This window comes from Trachurus japonicus, chromosome 13 (genome assembly GCF_045865225.1).
Source record: "Trachurus japonicus isolate A0001 chromosome 13, Traja_1.0".
In the NCBI taxonomy this organism is placed as follows: Eukaryota; Metazoa; Chordata; class Actinopteri; order Carangiformes; family Carangidae; genus Trachurus; species Trachurus japonicus.
This window is the reverse complement of record NC_140919.1, coordinates 29,837,487-29,859,875: the sequence shown is the minus strand read 5'-3', so window position 1 is coordinate 29,859,875 and position 22,389 is coordinate 29,837,487. Positions and strand designations below refer to the sequence as shown.

At 39.3% G+C, this 22,389-nt stretch overlaps 1 protein-coding gene across 5 annotated transcripts in view; it reads left to right on the top strand.

The window, feature by feature from the left end:
* The window catches only part of nectin1b (nectin cell adhesion molecule 1b), a 161,142-nt gene that overhangs the window by 129,949 nt on the left and 8,804 nt on the right, over positions 1–22,389 (top strand). The window contains exons 7-9 of one of the 5 annotated variants that reach the window (XM_085795882.1): positions 3,113–3,206; positions 8,928–9,029; positions 14,584–14,770. In XM_085795882.1, the coding sequence (XP_085652008.1) occupies positions 3,113–3,206; positions 8,928–9,029; positions 14,584–14,727 (340 nt within the window). In that variant the 3' untranslated portion in view covers positions 14,728–14,770. The remainder of the gene's footprint in view (positions 1–3,112; positions 3,207–8,927; positions 9,030–14,583; positions 14,771–22,389) is intronic. The other 4 variants (XM_085795879.1, XM_085795878.1, XM_085795877.1 and 1 more) reach the window with 4 other exon arrangements.

Genomic DNA, 22,389 nt, shown 5'->3' with positions numbered 1-22,389 from the left:
GCTAAACTGGAGACAAGACAAAACAACTACACTCACATTCATGCTAAAGTTGCGTAAATTTGAAAGTGTTGTCAATGAGTATTTTCCCATAAAGTATTGCACATGCTTTGGTTTTTCTTTGTTTTTAAGGCATCAGTTCAAACACAGCCTACAAGTAATTCTCACCAGTTTACTTATCTCACATATTATATCATAATGGGTCAAAAAGGAGAAGCAGACAGATGATCACAACAGTTCTGAAAAACCTTTGGAGAGAGAAAGGACATTTTACCAAAATCTCCATCATTATCATTCTTCAGATCCACTTCCTGGTTCAGTTTTGACCTGCCATAGGCTACTTGCCATAGCTGGGCTCACACACACATTTTCTACAAACTGAGGGATTAACAGCTCTTTCACTTTGAGTTCCAACTTCTCCCCTGATGAATTGACTTAGATAACCAGGCTAAATTGTTGGCTTGTTTAAAATTTGTCTGATAAGCCATGACTTGTTCCTTGGCACACCAGACTTGCAGCAGTGATGTGTAAGCAGACCTCGACACTTACTATGGTGAGTTTAACATCATCATAATTGATAGAAATGATGGCCAAAAATGAGGAAATCATAACAAAGTCAAAATAAATTGAGATAGTCCCACGCCTCAATTAGCTTTTGATCATTTTAATTTGCTGTTGATGGACACTATCGTCCCACAGTTCATTGCTCACAAGAAAAGGAGGTGCTTGTCACAGCTGGAAACATGAAAACAAATTATAAATTGAGACCGTTTCAGGAAAATCTTTTAAAAAAAAAAGAAAGTATTAACACTTTGCAAAAAACATTTAGAGTTTTCCTTTGGAATTTTGATTGGCATTAGTTTTCAAACATAGCAGTAATTTTGACATTGACAGATGTCTTCTATTACTTTCTACTGCAAGACAGTGAAGTACATCCATGCCCTGTATACTAACATCAGTAGTGTACTCAAAAGATTAGCTCTTTGTAGTCTTAGTCTATAGTATGGAATAGGGACATAGCTTGAGTGACTGAACACACAGCCGTACTGTATGTGTTTGTGTTCTCTGCACACATGCTGCTTCCTCAAACACTGATGCTACTTTTCACTCTTTTTTGCTGCTGTTGTCAACCAATACACTGATGGTCTCCTGAGGCATGCTGCTTGTGTGTAACATGATTACAAATGTAGCTGAATTCAATCAAGGGGAGCTATGACAAGGGGGAAGTGGTTGTGGGGTGGCAGTCATGAGTTCCTTCATGTTTGGTCAGATTTAATAAACCCTCTCTGCATATGGGTCCCCAACACACTACTTATTTGAATAGGCTCCTTCACAAAATGTCCTATGAAATGCAATCATTGGGAGTCCGATGGGATCAAATGTAAGTTGAAAAATGTGATAGGATCTGAATGCAAATACTGCATCATAAATAAACATGGGATGATTTCATTCTGCCTGAATAATCTGTCCCAACATGATGATGTGCAACTTGACTTGTCACAAATATTGTATAAAATGTTCAGCGATGCCACATTTTCTTTTTTAACAAAATGACAATTAGGTCAATGTGTGGGGGTGCTCATCAGCTTTCTGTCTCAGCAAACTGAAGAAAAGTCATGATTCGGTGTGTCAGTGTATGCACAGGGCACACAGAGACAGAAAATTACATTTTGTCTCATGCACTTCATGAAAGCAAATTATCTTGTTGGCTGTCACAGCTTCTTCTTTTTTTAAGATTTCACTTGTATCAGAATCCAGTCAATCATAAGCAACGGATTACAATTCTTTATAATGAGCATGCTGCTGTACCTGCAGAAACCGCATTTCCACAAGACTCATAATTATCTGTCTCTGAGAAAATGGATTCTTCTCCTCTGAAGGCTCAGCGATGGAAGAGTTTATTGTAGACGAGGGAGTTTGCAGCACGCTGCCTCTCTGTGTGTTTGCTGTGCCTCTGTGCTGCAGGCAGGCTGAAGAGGGTGCCATATGAATCTGGCAGTGGCACGGCAGCTCTGTCTGGAGACAAGGTGATACGGACTGGAAATAATGAGCATGAAAGAAAGAGTTAAGAGGTGCACTCATGCACACATTTTCCGCACATTAAAATGCCGGCTTGGCCTTGCAGAAAGGTCATGTTATTCAATAAGGACGTAAACCAGTGCGAATGGGAGGCGGGGGGAGCCGGAGATAATGCATGTAGGTACACAGCTCAGTGTCTGTGCTCCACTTCATTATCTTTGATCACTCCTGATATCATGTCAGAATACAGCAGATGACATCTGACTACCAGCATGTTTGAGGGAGGGGGTTTTCTTTGTCAGGAGTTCGTAGCAACAACCCTTCTGCTTCCTTGTCTGAAATAATTATCTGCATGCACTTCAAACAATTTCAGTATCAAGCTCTCAATTACTGCTGTCTTTCCTGTTCACAACTTAATTTCCTTTTTTATTATCATATCAATGACTGTGTGCAGGAGTAGCCTTTATCCCCAGAAGAAATTCCATTGCTGGTTTGAAGAAAATAGTTGTTTACTGTTCTGTTAAGGGCAGCAAGTAAATCAGCACAGGTGTTCAGTTGGTGAGGCTTTGTTCTTCCCCAGGTGTGTCAACAGAGGGGCAGGGTGAGCACACTGGGATTAAGGCATGTTAGTACCAGGGATCTAGGGAAAGGTGGAGAGCTGAAGCTGCCTGCTGAGTGCTGTGTGTCACAGCTCAGGACGACATGTCAAACAAACAGTCGCTGCACAGTAGGCCGGGTGTTTGTCCACGTGGCACTCTGGATGAGGCTCAATCCACCCTGAGGACTTGACTCACACATGCCCTTCTCCCTGCCCCCTATACCCCCTCCATCCCCATCTCCTCACCTCAGTGTCCAATTACAGCCCACTCTCATTAGCACAGTGTCTCTCCAGCGAGAGCCTTTGAAAGGGCAGGGGGAATGGCTGCCGCCGCAACAAAGCCACCAACACGAGATCTATCAAAATCCAAGGAAAGAGTGAAAAAGGCAAGTGCAGGCAGGACTTCTCATTATAGAGTGCTGTAGAAGGTGAGGGACGTAAAGAGTGGCGATCCCTCACTGTGCTGAGTGTCATGTTATCTTTTCACTCTCTTAACAGGACCGACCTCCCACCTGCCCACAAACCAGCCCCTCCCCCACCAAAAAAGAAGAATAGTGACATGAAGGGACACTTGACATCTGATGACATCCAGGTAAGAGCCTCCATCTCTTCTCATCTCCTCTCGTCCTCCCCCTCTTATTCTTTCCCTATCTGACTGATCTGAAACAAACCCTCAACATGTCTGTGTTACAATGTCGTACAAAATACGTATGTGTGTGTAATATATAATAGAAATTGCATCTAAAGACTAGTGAGATCATTCAAATTTATTTCATAAATGTTAAAACAGCAATCCAGCACTAATGTGGCAGAGCTTTGTCTTGTTGTTTTCCCCTGAAATCAAATTATACATTACATCAGTTGAACTTCATGGTGATGGCATGGTATTTATGGCAGAGTTGGAATGACAATGTAACACACTATCATTTCAGTGGCGAGAGGCTTTTTCTTGAACAGTACAGTACATTACTATATACAGTATTTTTCATCTTACACAGCTGTCTCTTTCTCACCCTCCTTTCTGTCACAGACTTCCTCCAACAATCCAGTTACTGTACAATTAGCTGAGAGTGCTTCAATATCTAAATATAGAAATGTCTTGTAACCGAGTGAAGCCAGTAACACGTAACATAATTACCAATCTGATGCGAATTAATCCCTGTCTTAATAAGTAAAATCATGCTAAGTGGGTCATTTTAGGCACTTAAAGACTGACCTTGCACTGCTGTATCAATATTAGAGTGTCTTATTTTTATTATTAGTGATCGTATTCAGCCTATGTCTGATCACTGTATGTAGTACATGAGTTTTGCATTAAGTGACCCATATCAATTCAATTCAATTCAAAAGTACTTTAATATTCCGTTAGGAACTTCGTTGCGGAAGGACATCAAAAGTGCAGGTGCAAAACAACGATCCATGCATCCCTACATACCACAGACATACCCAACACAATAATAATACACATTCCTACAACCACACATAAGTACAAGTACTCGCAGCAAATGTTAAAAAAAAGACACATACAAGGATAAAAATTGTTGAAAACAGGTAAAAACAGGTTAATATCAGATGAGTGGTTAAGTACCACTCAAGTCTGATAAACACCTTCATTCCTCAGCAGTGTTTATCTTTTTTTTCAGGCCTGAGATATTATTTCATGATCTGAATAAGCACTTCTGTTTATTAATCAGAGATGAACTGAAATGTCCACAGTGAGTGGATTAGTGAGGGGAATCTACTCCTGTTCTCTGATCACCGATCTGTGCTGAAGAGGCAACACATGGCACAGACCTGTGTTTGATCCCTGACAGCAGCAGTTTGGGGACAAACCTCATCATTTTAAGCAGGTTTTGAGTTTGTAGTGGGATTTATACCTGAAAAGTGGAAGAACTGACAACAAAAGAGTGTTGCATACTAAAAAGAAATAGATGTGTTAGATGTATGCTGTTTATTCTCTCAAAGTGCAACAAACTTAGTGAAAAAGGAGCTTCTCACAGTAGGAAAAATTAAGATAAATTGTGGATGGTGGGGAAACAGTTCAGGGAACACACAAAAAAAAAACAGACAACTAACTGTCTAGAAAAACGCATTTTGCTGGGTTTGATTGGCAGTGTCACTGTACTAAAGCCATGGTGTGAATTCCTTTGCAAAGGGATTCATCACAATCAAGTCTGATTTCCTCTATACTCAGTGTACTACAGAGATTAGAATACCATATGAAATTAGTACAGTATTATGGTATTCTGAAATAGTGTATGTGTCTCGCATGACTTCAAACCTGATGCCATGCTTCTTGACTCTTGATGATGAGTTACAAAAAAAAAAAAAAAATCACCAGTCCCTCTGGAAATCTCGTTGTCAATGGTTGCACCAGTTTGGCAATTTCATTCGCTTTGTGGGGCCGTCATTTTATATCAGCTTGTAGTCCCATAGACATTAATGTAATGTAATATGCACTTTTGCACAAGTTTTGCGTCAGTATTAAGATACTCTAAACAATATCTTGTTGTTATTTATAACAGTGCTATTATGACAATGACAATAAAGTATCTAAATTTAAGAAGAAGAGTGCTGCAGGGATACACCAGCGTATCACTGTGATTGTATTCACACACAAACTACAGGTCAGGAGAAGAATGGCGACCCTCATAAGAACCATGCACTATGAAGTTATCAGGGGTTAGATAGTGAATAGTGAACATTGGTCCACAGAGACATTATTGCTGTCAAGGACTGCTGTAGAAATATCTGCCTCTTTCAAACTTGAGAGATGGAGTGAGAAAAAATGTGAGAATTTATTAGAATCTGAATAATTGAAGATTCAGCTGACCACTCCATATCAGTGCCGCTGAGATTTTAAATCCAACTTTATGATAGTCTTTACAGCTCCAAGGTCAGACTCCTGGACATCTGGGCTGAGGAAGTGATAGAGAAGAGGATGTAATGTGCTCTCCTCCCTGCACAACTGCTGCAGAGGAATAGTTGAGTAAGGCACCTAATGCCCATTCACAGGTGATTAGTGGAAATACGAAGCTCTAACAGACACTTTACAAGATTTAATGTGTTGTGTTTTATAGTTGCTTTAAAAGAGGCTGCATGCTCAGCAAGGTTGCATCTGGAAAAATAAAAGTGAGCAGGGTAAAAAATATCACAGCGGGTTTATGACATGATGCACAAAGTGTGCATGAACAAACAATAATCACTGAGGCATAAACAATAAGCACCCCTGTTATACAAGTAGGCAAGAGTAGAAATATATAAATCAAGAGACCCAAATGATTTTAAAATTAAAGCCCTAAGGTTTTTAGGAGTGTTTACAGCAGGTCATGGTGGTTGCATCTTTGACTTTTGTTGAAATGGAAGAACAAATTCCACATGAAAAAAATAAAATAAAATAATTTAAAAAAGAGTTCAGGGATAATCTGAGCTATAAGCCACCTTCCTTCAGCTCGGCAAGTTTCCTGCCTGTCAATCATCTTGATGAGCTGCGTCTTAAAATGACACTGAGATAATCAGCATAGACCCGCCAGGTGATTTGTAATAATAACAGGTGTATTTTTTGTTCACTACAACTGCTTCAGGTTGCGCTTTTTTGCGTTGTATGTCTCCTTTTTTGAAGACATAAATTCACCATTGCAGGTTCGCTCACACCCTTATGAGAGCTGCATTTCAACTTTTAGTCATATTGTATAAATGAGAAATATTGTAGTGTTTAAAAATAATAGAGACAAGGACAAATCATGAAGATCAAATTCAAAAAATATTATTTTCTTGCTGTTTTCATGGTGATGCTGTGACTGATTGACCCTCAGCCCTTTGCTCCAAAACATCATGAAGTGAAAAGCCAATTTAAGGAAAAGTTTGGATTAAGGCAAACAAACAGTCACTCCAACTCAGAAAGGTAATGGCAAATGTACTATATCCTGTTATTGCAACTGGAGCTTGAAAACGTTGGATGCAGCTTTATTTCGGGATAGGTTGCTAGGTGATTCGACTGGCCTGAAGAAATTGGCAGCATCATGGCTTTATCATTGCCCAATGCACAGAGCAAAACTGGCAACGCAGCCAAAGTATAAACATCTGCGCTCCCGACATCACAAACACTCAGAGTATGTTGCTGTGAGGTGAACTTGGAGAGCTAAACAGACGACGACCGTCCAGGAGGCCGATGTCTCTGTGTTCCAAACAAATGTTTCCTCCAGCTAATTGCGCACGAGGCCTGGTGCTCAGCTCACTGTTCAAGCAATCAGCCATTAAATTATTCGCCTTTTGATGTAATATGAATCGAAAACCTCACTCAAACCAAGTGCATATTGACTGGCATTCAACAGCTATTTTTGAGAGCAAGAAAGTGGGGATCAAACAGCATTTGACAGACTCTTAATTACTGCAATTGAACAGAAGGTGTGGAGGGGAAATGCATTTTTCAATATCTATCATATGAATCTCACATTCATTGTGCTGATATCTTCATTGTTCTGAACAAGCTTTATTTCCTTCTTTCACTTTAATTCCCTTTTCAGTTTGCAATAAGCAGTTCTGACATGTGTTTTATGAAGGTTATGAGAACAATTATATTTGTCTTTACAAAATTAATTCCACCACGTAACAAAACGTTCACAGGGCCTGTTAAGAGTATCACACCATCACAACCATTGAAAAGCACTTCTGTCAGTGGCTTCAAACCCAGCTTTGTGGTGATGACAGACTTTGACAGATCAGTTGGGAGAACACTCCAGGGAAAGTTTAAGACTGGCGACCTGTTGAAAAGGAAAAACTACAGAGGAGCACTTTGCCCCCACCCGACCTCTACCACTCCTCCATACACTGCCTCCACTCTGCATGCAGAAAACCAACAGCTGCACCTTGAGTTTTAAAGTGGGAACCTTATAGCTTAGCCCCCAACTACTCTGCTAAGCAGTAAAAAGAAATGGCAAAGTTGGCTGTCTTAAATGTTGTCATCACTTGTATTTGTGACTCTTTCAAAAAACAAAAAAGAAAGAAAAGAAGTGACTTAAAAAAATTGTAGTACAGTTCCATTGTGTGGATCTTGTGTGTGTGTTTTCAAGTGTGTTCAGCTTTCCTCTAAAATGAATGACTTGTTCATTTCCTGTTCCTGATTTTCTTTTTAAGTAATGACATTCCACCATCACTGCAGGAACAACATCTCTAGCTGTGTTACATACACATTTATATAAAGTGCTCCTAAGTGAAATAACCTTCATTATGAAAGTCAAAATGCTGTGATTCAATCATTGTTTTGAGTGTGACAGTCCATTAAAGTCCATTAAACATGCACCAACATCATCCTATTATATGTTATATTGAACATCGATCTCTGTGAATCTAATGCACTATAAAATTGACTCCAGGCATAAATTCTGCTTTGAATGTTCAACACTTTGGAAATGTTTTTACCAAAAGAGTAGCCTATGTATATTTTATTAGCATATTGCAGTTTTTTACAGAGAGTAAATAACAACCATTTGACACAGACTCAGACTCTTCTTTTTAAATTTAAATCCTCTACATCTCAGACTATCAGCAGTCCAGTTTCAAATCCTCAAACACTAAGATATTCCTCCAGAATATGACAACGCCAAAGCACAATTGCAGCAAACCTCAATTCAAAGACATCCATTCAAAGTCCAAATATTTAAATGTTTCAATCCAACTACAAAAAGAAACCTGTAGAGTAAAAACCAAAATGGGGTTTTACATCAAGACAGTAAAAAAGAAGGAACTGAGATATTCTTTGAGAACGAATAAGCTTCATCCATATATTAATATGTTTACTACGTTGTTATGAATCTGCAGCATATATTTTATTGTGTTACATGTGAAATAAATGACCATGTTGTGTAGCTAGCTTGCACCTTACAGTAGCAGTAGTTTTAGCATTTCTTTTCCACTCTTTCAGAAGTTTGCATCATACCTTTGTGTGATACAGAAGAGATTAATTAGAAGTACACAGTTCAGCAGAGCAGCTAAAGTTGCTGTCAAACTGCACTCCTTGTCAGATTTCACATATCATTTCTGTTTATAACCACACAAGAACAAATGTGAGCAAATGAAGTAAAAAAAAAAAGAAAGAAAGAAAAAATTGCAACATCACGTTGTGCTGCTGAAGTGTTACAGCTTTGAACTAATGTGGATGCAACAAAGGCAGTATTTTCAGTGATGCGGCTACTGGCACCATCAACCTTATAAGGACTGCAGTGCAACTCCAGTGTAAACTGGCTGGTCTGCCCAGTCTGTGAAGTTTTGGGGCTCATTGTGGTTCTTGCTGAGCTCTTGGTGTTTTCTGTAGGTGGTTCATCTCGACAAGGAGGAGGAAATGCAGAAGCTTCCTCTTCAGCCTCCTTATTACGACATGGCGCCCTCTGAGTCGACCCCCTTCACTGATAAGCCGGTGAGTAGTGATACCGTGAGCAGGTTCAAAGGAGCTTCTCTATGACGGGGTCGTCCACAGCCGCTGCCCTCAGCTAGTAGTAATTGCAGGTGAAAGGGTGAACTTTCCTTTGCCATTATGCTTGGAGCACTTTGAGAATTGATTTACAAAATGAACTCCGGTGCTGTGATGCTTCCTAGATGTCAGTGAGGACCTTTAATGTAGCAGATTCTTCTTTGCGTTGACTGTGTGGGGGGGGGGGGGGGTTCTCTAACAAGCTGACCAGTAAATCCACTGGGTTCTTTCGCTAAGCTCCTTATCTCATCATTTACATCACCACCACTCACCTTCTGTCTAACCCTGGCCCGGCTGACGTCCTCTGTCTGTGTGTGTGTGGACTATTTAACGATCGGACCCAAACACTCAGCACACACTGTGCCCTTTGCCTCACCTCCCCTCCACTTCCTCTAATCCACTGTAATGACTTGTGTGTTTGCATGGCAACCGTGTGCGGAAAAATTGCTCTTCAGTAAACCATCGTCGCTGAGTGTTACTGTTGACTATGATGTGCTTTTCCTGTTGTATCAGATTTTTCTGTCAACTGTGATGAACCCCGTCAGTAGTACAGATGCTTGCATTTTGGGCCTTTATTTGCTTTGTTTGAAGTCTTGGCTTAGAGTTATAGAAAATTTAAGTTGTCTGGACTTTAAGATAATGTGCATGCATATGCCTGTGTGTTGTGTGTGCACAAGCAGAAAATACCCTTTCAATTCTGTCTGAGGTGTGAACAATTGCTGGGTCAGCTATATACAGTAGCCAACAGGATCAATCTGATTCAAGTCATTACTTTTGTCGTTATATGCATTGCTAATGAAGGTAAGAAGTAACCATGTTTCCTGTGACAAACAAGCAGACATAGCCTGTAGATGGGTTAGTGCAACCTGCAGAAAGCTGACAAAAATCATGTGGGTGTTAATCTGCCCTCCTGCATCAGTCTGGCTTCGTAATTGGATCAATTTGTCAGTCTAATTTCAAATCAACTTGAAATATTTTATTAACTCATTCAAAGTCATTTCAGAAATTAACCTTGATTCTTCTATTTTCTCGCTGTCAACAAAAGCCAAATAAAGAAAACAAAAAACAAATACAGATACAACAAAAAAGATTTATCTGTATGGCATGACATTGTGTCTGTTGTTCAAAACTAACTATTATTACACATCAATGAGTCATGCTGTCACATCTTTTCCTTCATTACCAAAAACTAAAGCCAGAACTTTTGAATCAATCAGCGCTGTCCTGCTGCCAGCAATATTCGATAATAATAATATCATAATATCACCATGTGTGTTGGTGAATATACTTTCAGCAATACAACACACACTACTGATCACCTTACCTGTTTGGCAGAGGGTTTTCTTTTATTTTATCTAACTGTGACCTGCTTTTAAAGATGTGTAAGGATCAAAGCTGGAAGACACACACAGAGTTGGAAAGTCAGAGAGTTTAGAAACACACTGTTGGATTACATTTCTTCATGGCATTTGTTGACAATAAGAAACGTATATATACCAGAGGAGTAAAAAAAAACAAAAAAAAAAACAACAACTTACAAGGCAGCCTTCTTCTCAGGTTTTGTTACTTTTGTTGTTGTGTAGTGTGTTCAGTGTTTTACTGAAATCTGTTCAATGATTTCATCTGGCTTCATGTTAATTGCTGCTGTTGCTGTGTTGAGTAAAAGTTACTTTTCTTAAAGGAGGAGTAAGCGATTCTTAAGAGATATTAATCCCCCCACGCCCAACCCAAGGCCACCACCATCCTCCTCCCCCATACTCAGGGACGTGCATTGTTAAAGCAATAGCAGGACATGGTAGTGGATACTACTTACTGTAGATACAGTGAGGATGAGGGAGGTTTACATCAGAAAACTGCGATACTCAACTTTCCTGCTTTCATTGCTAACATCACACCAAAAGCATATGTTAGCAAACTAGAAACTAAAACAAACATAAGGTCTGTGAGAAATTATATAACCACTGATCACACAAATGTACTTGCTAAGTAAGTAACCAGTTGGGGTAAGCTATCACAAACATTTGCAAACAGACCAAAACATTACTGACATACTGGCTCTGTGAAACTAATGTTACCCACCTGTCAGACTGAAACAGATCAACCTCTGCATCTGATTTCATGCCTTTCAAGTCTCGGAGGTCAAAATGTCCAGCATGACTTCTGGAACAAATCCAGGTGGGTTGCTGCAGCATTCAGTCAATGGATTGTCAATACATCCATAAAGTTATTAAGGTTTTTACAGGCCCTGTCAGTCTCTTTACCAGCCCTCCCCATGTGCCTGTCATTCAAGATGCAGGTCAGTCCCAGTGGATAAGTCCACTCACAGTCTCCACTGCTGGAAAACCTCACCAATGCTGAGGCAGCTCATTGTGTATACTTGATCTGAGCATTTATTTTTTCTGTTCTTCTTGACCCTCTCCTCTGTTCCTTGGCCATTGCTCCATCTTGTCTTGTTACTGTTTATACAATAAAGATGCTGGCACCAAACCACCACCACCACCACTGCTAAGTAGACAGCTTTCCACGTACTCCCACACATTCAGCTGCCGTCCCAATCAATCCCATTCAAAACTCCACACTACTGCTTCTCATTGTATTGATAATCTTTAAATTGTCGCTCTTCATCTCCCTCTCCTACAATCCAATTTCTGATATTTCCCCTCATTTCTTCCTCTCTCTCTCTTTTTTTTATTTTTTGGTACATGAGCGCAAACACCCCCTGTTGCTGCTTCAGTGAAATGGCATTTGTGTCTTGGCCCAAGCAACTTTCTTTATTTCCAATTTACGGAGGCAGAGCTGAGGATCTGGAACGCCATTTTTTTTTCAGCACTAACACAGAGAGAAGATCTAGTGGAACAAAATGAGATATTCACTGAATCTGAGAAAAAGTGTATTGGATTAGAGTCGCTTACTCCACCTTTAACAGTGAAACTGATGCACAGAACTTTAACTAAATTTCCTCTGAAACATCACCTCTAATGGAAAAGCTACCTTCCCATGAATGTTGTGCTCTAGTGAAGCTGCTGGTGAGCTACCTGCTTTGCGTTTCATGTGTTAGCCTGCCTGCCATGTGTTTTAAAACTGCTGCTTTGCATTTATGCTCTGCTTTGTAAATTACTCTTTTTTTCCCCACCAAGCTTGCAGGAATAACTCAATTGCCATCACTCTTTTCCCCTGACAAATTGATTTTGATTTTCTGTGTAGTTATTCAAGGATATTAAACTATCATCTTCAATTCTGTGTTCAAAGGAACCAGATGTTTAATTCTGATAATCCTTGGACACTGAGGGTAGATTTTCCTGAGATTTATTTCTTATCTCTGATAACATTCCACTTAAATTGAAGTTTAGGGCCTCTCTTAAGATGAATGAGATACTACTGAGGTTTTCAAAACACTATTTATGAGAGACATGCATTGACTGCTGAGCATTAAGTGTTACTAATGATGATTCTCTAGGGGCAAAACACTATCTGCCAATTTCGAATGCGATGTGGCTGCAATTTTCCCCCTGATTGCACTCTGGTCATGACAAATATTCCAGATATTTAAATATCCATCGAATGCAGAGTGTGAGACGTAGAGAAATATGTAATGGTGGAGAGATTGCACAGTAGATTTAAATTATTAATGTGAAGTTCTGTAAAAGCTTCAATCATTTCTATGTAATCCTTTCTCAGATGGAAATAAGGTACAGCTATGCAATATGAGGTTGGGGTGGGTGAGGGGCAACAGGTATCATCTCATTGCATTTCCTTTCAACCCCTCCTTACCATCCATCCTAAGATGCTCTATAGGTAGATATAATAAAGCTGACATCTTTGCTTTGCATTTACTTTGTCATAACTCCCTCTTTTGCTCCAGTGATTTCATTACCAGGAAAAAAGCAAGGCGACTAAGAGGAGAGGCACTACCATTTGATCCAATCACTGACTTTCTTACGCAGTCATTTTTGCTCTCAGAATAGAAAAGCATTGTGTACCCATAAACTAGATTCCTCTCAAAATGTAGCCAGCAAAATGCAGGATTTGTCCATTTCCTTGCGATTCCTGTCATCATTTGCCTGTAATTCCAGTTTGTCGGTAATGCAAACATCAGTTCAATCTGATTCTCCTACATACTCAGAGAGCCACTTTGTTTTTCTTTACATAAAATGACATGTAACTCATATTTTATATCTGTCTTTTGTCATTTTATCTAAATTAAAAGAAAAAAAATACACAGTTTATCAGTTCTGTCAGTCAGTGGCTAAATTAAAATGTTCATCATCAGCACATTTAGGAAGAAAAAGAGCAGAGGAAATCAAAACTTTGTTGTCTTTAATGTAGTCCTGTTGCCTTGTTGTCTGTTTTATGTTGTCTTTCAAACATATGCCAACATTTCACATCAGTTATTTGATACATTTAAACGCATTTCCCACAGTTTGTACTTATTCCTGTCCCGTCCGCGTCTGAACTCATTTCTCTGATTTTTATTGACCCAATGTCTTTGAGTCTCCTTCATGATCAGAACATGACAACCTCAGAAGTATTTTTTGGAATTGGATAACCAGCACTGAAAGCTTTCATTTTCATTTATTGATTACCCCATTAAGGTCATTCACTCAATCATCCACTTGGCCAATTGCTCACCGAGTCAATCATTTAGTCAATCATTGTAGTTGTGTTTGTGGTCAGATGCTGGTTGAATGAAGGTCTTTGTCTGTGTTTACATGCACACGTATGTTCCAGTGTTAAAGCAGCTATCCAGTGTTGTGTAAATGTCTTTATGTGTTGCACTGTAACAGCCATAATCAGTGAATTCATAATATAAATCACTGCCCTGGTTGGTTTTTAGTCCTTTGGAAGACTATTCTGTATGGACGAGTGTTCACCGTAATCCAGCCAATATGCATTTGGTTTGTTTACAGAGGCTGGCTTTGTTTAAATCCAGTTTTCATGCCCATCAACTCTTGCAGTGCATCATTTATGGGAAATGCACAGTGTGAGCATCAGAATCATAAACAATAATCTGTAATAAATACAAACAAACTAAATAAAAGCATCTCTCCCATGCACATGCCAACTCTTGAATTGAACAAATATATGAATCACATATCATCATGTGCATGTAAAAAAAAACGTAAGTCCTTCTCAATCTCTAACTTTTTACTTATCGTCTTATATTCATTTCTGTCTGTTATGATTTTTGTCACATCTCCATCCATCTGTCAGCTTGTCTCATTCCTTCTTAATGTGGCAGTTTGTTTTTATGTTACAAGCATACACATTTTTCTTTGCCTTCCACTCTAACACTGCTGCTCACAAACTCAACATGTCCCCATGACCATCAGATCTTCAGTCACTATTATCTCTCATCTGTTCCTCTCTCTCTCTGTCTCTCTCGCTCTCTCTCTTTGACTCTCTCTCTTTCTCCCTCTTTCTGTCAGTCTATCTGTCTCTCTCACTCTCATATTTTTGGCTGCCTCACACCTCACACACCTTTCGCCTCTCTTGTCTCCAGAACTCTGGCCACAAGGACTGTGATGTCCAGTATGCGGAGCTGGATACTGCAGCTTTGGCCTCCTCTCCCAGCCCACGAAGCTCTGCTCACACTGGCCCAGGGGACCTTGTCGAGTATGCAACCATCCAGCCTAGCTCACACTAGCGCATGCCATTATAGGCCTTTCCCCTCAGACTTTGGCCTCAAGGTACACATACTGATGCACTGCTTCCCTTCGTTCTTCCCCCCTTTCACATGCACTGACCTCCCTTTATATACTCCACATTGTTCCCATGTCTACCTTCCTCTTAAGTCTTGGCCGTCTTTTGATTTCCCCCTTGCTGCTCTGCAGAAAGTTTGAGGCCGAGATATTTTCAGGCTATTGTAGTTCTTCACAACGTCACACTCTTGGAAGAGATGTCCAGTGCAAGAGAGCTGAGGATCGGCCATAAGGGCTCTATTAGTTTCAGAAAATGTCATGCAAAATTTGAATCATTAGCAAACAAAAAACTTTTTCCAGACACTACGTCCTCTCTTCATCTTTCAGTCTTTATATGCATGAATCCTAATCCTAGAAAAAACTGTAAAGATAATTTCTCCCGTGCAAACATTTAACTTCCCCTAATAGTGTCAATAATATGGGAGATATGATTGCATGAGTCTTTTGCATGAACATCTCAGAGGAATGGTGGATCACTGTCCATGCATATGCATTTTAAATTAAAGAAAAATAAACCGAGGTAAGATATTTTTAAGTTACTGTTTTGCCCTAACAGCATTGACAATGTAAGATATTGCAGATATCAAACAGACATAAACATGCATAATGTGTTTCCCAAGTGATTATGCCAACCCTGATTGGTAGCAGGGTAAAACACACTCATCCACAAGATGCTGCTCTGATAACTCATCTGAACCCCACAGGAAGGAGAGAGTTAGGAAAAATCCTCATCATTGCGCATAAATACAGTCCTCTGCACCACTCGAAATCTTCATCAAACACACACATCAGAGAGGCATAGGAGGCACAAATTGCCATGTCATTAGACTAGTTGGACTTCTTTCTATGACAATTCCTGAGGCAAGAAATTCTCCAGGCAATTCAGGAGGCTTTCTTGAGGCAATTATTGAGACAAGCTGAGGCACACAAAGTGTGTGTTATTGAAATACTGTTGCAGCAATTATTTTCTCATTTGAAGACAATTGCATCTGAGGGACGTAAACATAGATGTAAAATACATTATTGCACATAAAACCTTTAAAGATAAGACCTATAAGTGAAATGAGCTGTTTGTGATTTTTGAGACTCTTTGGGTGTGACACACCATGGTTTGGAGATCAGTGTCAGACTGAACTGCTTTAGCTGATAGACAGCAGACTGAAATGCAATTTCGGATTCTTTTTTTTTTTTTTTTTGCCAATCGCAGGTGAAACACATGATGAAGCAAGATTTTAAAATCAAATTAAGTATTCACTCACTAGGAGCTCCAGAGAGCAACAGGAGATAGCTACGGTTTGAATTTTGACTTCAGTGTCCAGGAATCATGGGACATATATCGGCAAACGGCAAACACTTTATTAACCCAGCTAAAATACGTGAAAAGGAACAATAGATCAGTGAGTTTAATTTTGTCTGGACAAAGCATGAGGCTGCCACATGACAGTTTGTATTCAATATATTGGTTTTTACGCCTCTTGATGATTGGCTGACAGCAGTGATAATTTAGCAAGATATGTACCATTAATAATAGAGCTCCCTTGAAAAGTACAAAATAACTTTACAGCCTGACTTCATCACTCTGTGTAAGTATACACCAGAATCAGAGTAGATGTGATTGGGGGATGACAACAGACAATGACAAACTTTCCCCAGCATTGTGTAGGGTTAGAAAAAAAACATCACCCGGGAAAAGGGCTTTTTGTACCAAATGGAAGTCATAGGGAGGGGGTTGAGGACATACCTAGCACAGGACAGCCTTTCTCTAACCTTAAAGTGAAATTCCGGCGTAAGTGTAAACCATGGTCAAACACACCGTAACGCCGAGTTAGACCCCCCCTCGAGAGATCAATTTGCCCGACCGCTACATTCACGAGATGTCAAGTTGTCAAACATCTGCTAGCTTTGCCTGTTTTCTTTAGCAAGGAGATGCAACTCAACTCACCTACTTCTCCTCCTGGAGCCGCTTGTGGGTGAGGAAGCCCTGACGAGTCGATCACCGAGTGCACCGGAGTTCCGCAGCTCTTAAAAATGCTCATTTGCGCCTATATCGTGGCCAGCACTCGATAATAATAGTTATAAAGTGATATGCAAGATAAAAAAAAAAAAAACTCTGATTGTATTTCCATGAGGTAATTGTTGATTGAGCTGCGGAACTCCGGTGCACTCGGTGATCGACTCGTCAGGGCTTCCTCACCAACGAGCGGCTCCCGGAGGAGAAGTAGGTGAGTTGTATCTGGTCTCCTTGCTAAAGAAAACAGGCAAAGCTAGCAGATGTTTGACAACTCGTACTACGTGCTGGGACCCTGTGTGTACTATTGATGACATTTGGTGCAGTTCTGAGCATTATTTTGGGCAAATGGTGGCGTTTTGGTTGCGGTCAGACAGTGGATCCGGAGAGCGCCGTGTGTGGCGATATTGCGGTATTTGCTGAAGTTGGTGGATCTCGTGAATGTAGCGGTCGGGCAAATTGATCTCTCGAGGGGGGGTCTAACTCGGTGTTACGGTGTGTTTGACCATGGTTTACACTTACGCCGGAATTTCACTTTAACAAACTGCTGTAATATAGGCCTAACTGTAAGTAAGTCGAGCTGCACCAGCAGATATCTTATCGCACAAATACTGCAGTGAAATATATTAAACAAATTTTCACATAATCTTTTCCTGATTCATCAGCGGTGTTTGACATAACAGTGACCTGATAGGCCAGGGCTGTTGATAGATGGGGTTCTGACTGAATCAAGGTCCATTTATTCAAACAAGGTCAAAACTGGGAGGTCAAATAATCAGGCAACAGTATAGATATCCGATAGGCTAGCTCGAGGGTCGGGAACAGAAGAAATGGGTCACAGGAAGAATCCTCAGAGAAAGAAGGCTGGAACGCTCACGACTATACGACAAGACAATCTGGCACAGGAGGAATGGGAAGCACAGCATATATGCCACACATTAGGGAGACAACGAGACACAGATCAAACACATTGTGGTGGGAATCATACAAGCGCTGAACTTGACAGGAAGGAATTTTAGGTCACTTACATAATTATTTTTGTTGTCAAGATGCTTCTCTAGATAGTACGAACATGAAATATCATGATCTTCTGCAGGCCAAACTTATATAGGCATGTATTATACAACTTAACCAAATACTGTACAAGGAGGAAGAACCTAGCTACAGTTTTTAGATTATAGAAATTGTTTTGTATTAATAGCTGAATACTTTTGTGAGTATGGCTTTGCCCTAACAGTTTTCTAAGCATAGGGACATGAAGAATTTTGAACTCACACATAGGCTACTGTGTCCAAAAAGATCACCTAAGGGTCTACAATCCATGTCTTGGACTGCCATCATTTTTATCACTTTCATTTTGTGTTAATTTGTCAAAACACTGTTGCTTGTAGTATTTACAGTAATGTCTCCTCCTTTTCTTTTTTTCTTTCCTCCATTCGAAATCAAATGATTTTTTTTTTGCCAGACATAATCAAATGTTTACTATTGAATGGCACCGCTAGCCACCTAAACGCTATTCAGCTTCTGGGGTTGTTACAGGGTTGGTGTCTAATACTAATGCTAATGGCCTACTGTACTTATCATCCCTTCATCTATTTTATATTATGCTATGGCATTTGTTTCCAGCAAGAAAACCTTTCTGTTAATTTCTCTTGCTGAGCTAATGCTAATGCTAGCTAACATCAACTTCTCCTGTAGCTGAGCACAGTGGGTTGGGTCGTTTCCTCCACAAATCCCCTAAGTAGAGACAAAATGTTTTATTCAAGTGACACAGACAACAGTTGAAACAAGCTGTGTGACTTCTGTGGACTGTGATAGATGATGATGTTGTCAAACAGAAATGCATCCCTAAAATGTAGTCTACTCCCTTTAATTACTGTTATTACAGTAAATATTATATAAATATAAAATATATTAACCTTAAGTTGTACAGTGAACTGTTATAATAACACCCCTGTAATTATTAAACAAATTATTTTTCATTTTATAGTTTGCAGAAAAATGCCAGTAAAATTCTGGCCTACTGGCCAAGTGAGTCGGTCAGTGAAAAATGAAGCTACACTAATCAGTATCATCATTCTGCTTTGACTTTTATGTAAATTAACAATATGTCCTCATTATGTTGACAGAAAACATAATCCAGAGACCAATACATTTCATTAGGCTAGTTGTAGACGTTATTGTGTGGCTGTCTTTTCACAGGCATAACACACAGCTCAGCAGAGATGGAGGAGTGGTGACAATAAACTCAGTAGAGGGGGATGCCCATGAGAAGCAGTAGTAGCAGAACATATTTGTGTCATTTTTTACTTAATGAGTTGCAGTAGTCATAGCATTGAAAGATTTGATTCATTTTACAGGAGGAAATATGTGTCAGTGTAACATGGCAACAGTTGAAGTTGTTAGGCTGATAAAGCTAATTTCTAAGAAGTCATAACAATTATAAAAGCAATTGTCTCAAATTTGATAAGATTCCATTAGATTGCAATGTCTTTTTCATGTGAGAGTCTGAACCTAGTTGTCATGTTTCATTTTGCTGGTGATTATCTCTCTTTCATATTGGTATATTTTGTTTTGTTTTGTTTTTTGTATAGGGGAGTCTTTGAATACTCATGTTAGTCAAATATTGTTATACAAGTATTTTATAGAGAAGGATATGTGGATGCAGTTCACAATGAGATATTTTGAAGAGATTATTTCTTTGGAGTCAAGCCTTACGCCAATGTGCTTGAAACTCAAGCCACTGACTGTGGTGCATCTGAGTGTTTTGACAAGATTTATTTATTTAGGATCCCATTAGCTGATGCCAATGGCACAAGCTAGCCGCCCAACGTACAGAAATATCCGAGCGAGGGCTGGGTGACAATGTCTACCCTTCAAGTCATGCCATAGCTACAAAGGACTTACTTCAAGTCTTGTGTTGAAATACATTATCTCATGGGGTGTATGAGAATAGAGGGTGCACTGGTCTAGATTTTGCTCATGGAAAATTGGTGAGTCAAGATATTGCTATATGAGAATGGGAAATAACTAAGAGCACTTGGAAAGAAACAAATGGGGCCTGAATGTGAAGAATATTGAAATACTATGGGCCTGCAGAGGGGGGAAATTTGATAAAAGCAGGCCATGACTGATTGCAGTAAAACTCCTGTGCTACAAGGACAAGCACATTCTATTATTTCAGGCTAAGAAACTTAAAGGAACACAGATTTACATCAATGAAGACTACACTGACCTTATCAAGCAGAAAAGGGAGGAAGGCATGACATCTAAGCTGCGTGCTGCCGGGGAGAAGGGTGATTTTGCAGTGCTGAGTTATGACAACAAACCCAGAAAAGGTGTCTGATCTACACATGTCTGACTTTATGACCAAGGCAGGTTTAATTTCAAATAATGACACTGAGCCCTCTAAAGCTCCCTAACAAATGCTTGGTAATTGCACTTGTGAACATCTGTAGCACAAGGAACGAGATACACATCTTGAACAATCTGCTTCTTGCTAATTCCATTCATACGTTTGTGTTATCTGAGACTCATCTAGATTCATCTGTTCAGAACTCCCAGTGTTTGTGGTTAATGGTTTCCCCCTCTTTAGGAGAACAGAAATTGAAATCATTGTAGAGGTGTAGCAATATTAGTGCAAATGATTGACAGAGTCTCATGTGCAGTATTTATTCTGAGATTGGAAAAAAAGGAGTATGGGCAAAATCTCGAGCAATGAAAATTCATAATTAATTCATTAATTGTTTGCTTAAAATTTACCACAATTAATTGATATTTTTGCAGGTCATACTGTAGTTCTGTACATGTATGATTCATGTTGGTACTAATTTACTTGAGTTATATGCATATATAGTCTGTACCTGTTAGGTGTGGTGACAACAACATCTTAATAGAGAGGCTAAAATTCCTTAATGAAGTTTTATATTGACATTCACACAAAATATTTGTTATGATTACTTTTTGAAGGATGCTAGAAATTAAGACTGGAACAGTGAATGTAGTGATGATAGCCCAGAGCTTTCCTTAACTGCTTTAATGAAAATTGATTATTGAAATTGTTTATTATGCACCTAAGGTTCACAGCTAAAGCCAACAAAGCCCAATGGAATGATTGACCTTTAAAACAAGTAATGAAACAAAGGATGAAACTAAATTGGTGGCAGTAAAGTCAAGTCACTACAATGAACAAAAGGAAGAGGAAATAATATTATGGGTAAAGAAATGTAGAAGAAATATTATGGTGGTTTTACAGTATGGATGATGGTGTAAAACTATGGAATACTTAAGAATGTGGTAAAGAAAGAAAATGCACACAGGTAATAAAATCAGTACTGCCAGCCTTGTTCTCGGCTGTTTTACATGGACTACTGTAGCAGCACTGACAAGTTGCACTTGTACCTCTAATGGCTAGCTGTGGATTTCCTTAGGGTACCACTAACGCAAAGATGCCAAGATTTGCATTTGATTGTGTCTTTCACAAAAATAACACAAATGACAACAGTATAGTAATACCGAAGCCATCATCTCAGAACCAACTTACTGAAAAAAATGTCATTTGTATAATCTTTGCACATAAATTGAAATAGTTTAAAGTATCCATCCATCCTTATTAGTCAGATAAATGCTCTTAAATCAGCTTCTTCTTGATTTCATCATGTTGATTTGATCACTGTGGCTACAGGACATTTCATACAGTGACACCATAATTTAATCCAATCAAATATACAGAGTAGTTGCTTGTTTTTCTTGCCTTCCTTGTGATTAAGGCCAAAGCAATTAGCAGATTTTTATGTTCTTGCATCCAGTAACCTACCTTGGATACAAAGCCATGAGCACACAATTTGCTCTAACATCCCTAACTTGTCCTTGCCATTAGATTTTTGGCAGCAGATTGTGGGAGGAAGTCTTAGTCTTCAAAAAATGTAAGAAAACATAATTTAGTCTAAAAATTGTCACTACACTATCTCCCCTTTTCCTCAAACATAGGTGAAAATGGACATTATCTTTAATGGAGCTGAGAAGAGCTTTGTTAAGAAGGTTAGGTAAAACTAAATTAGAATAAGAGATATTATCTTTTTAAACCTTTTTGGAACTGAAATAATGTAAAATATTTCAGGTAATGATGTCTTCCAGGAGGCAAGCAAGGCATGAATTTATTAGAATTATTTCTTGGAAATTTGAGTACTCAAAATACATTGTTCCCCAGCGCTGGGTACAAAAAATGTTTGAAATCTGACGTGGAAACGTCTTCGACCAGCAGAATCGCAGAAACACCATTCTAATGCAGAGCTGACAGATTAATGAATATTGATTCAATTCTGACGTCTGCTTTCACACTGTGTTCAGTCGGCAGCTCTGTAATTAATGGTATACTGTAGCAGGGTGACAGTTTCAACACCAAAGTCCTTCTGAGAATCACCTGTTGACATTTGCTGTTTGTGATGCGGCATTAAGCCTCATCCTGACTGGCTCCAGTCACCAAATTACACCATTCAATAAAGTCTTTGTTTACTGAGCCAAAGCCTGATTGACAAGGTCACATCCAGGGTCACTAAAGCCTCACTGTGTTTTCTGTGCAGAATGAAGGCTTTGAAGT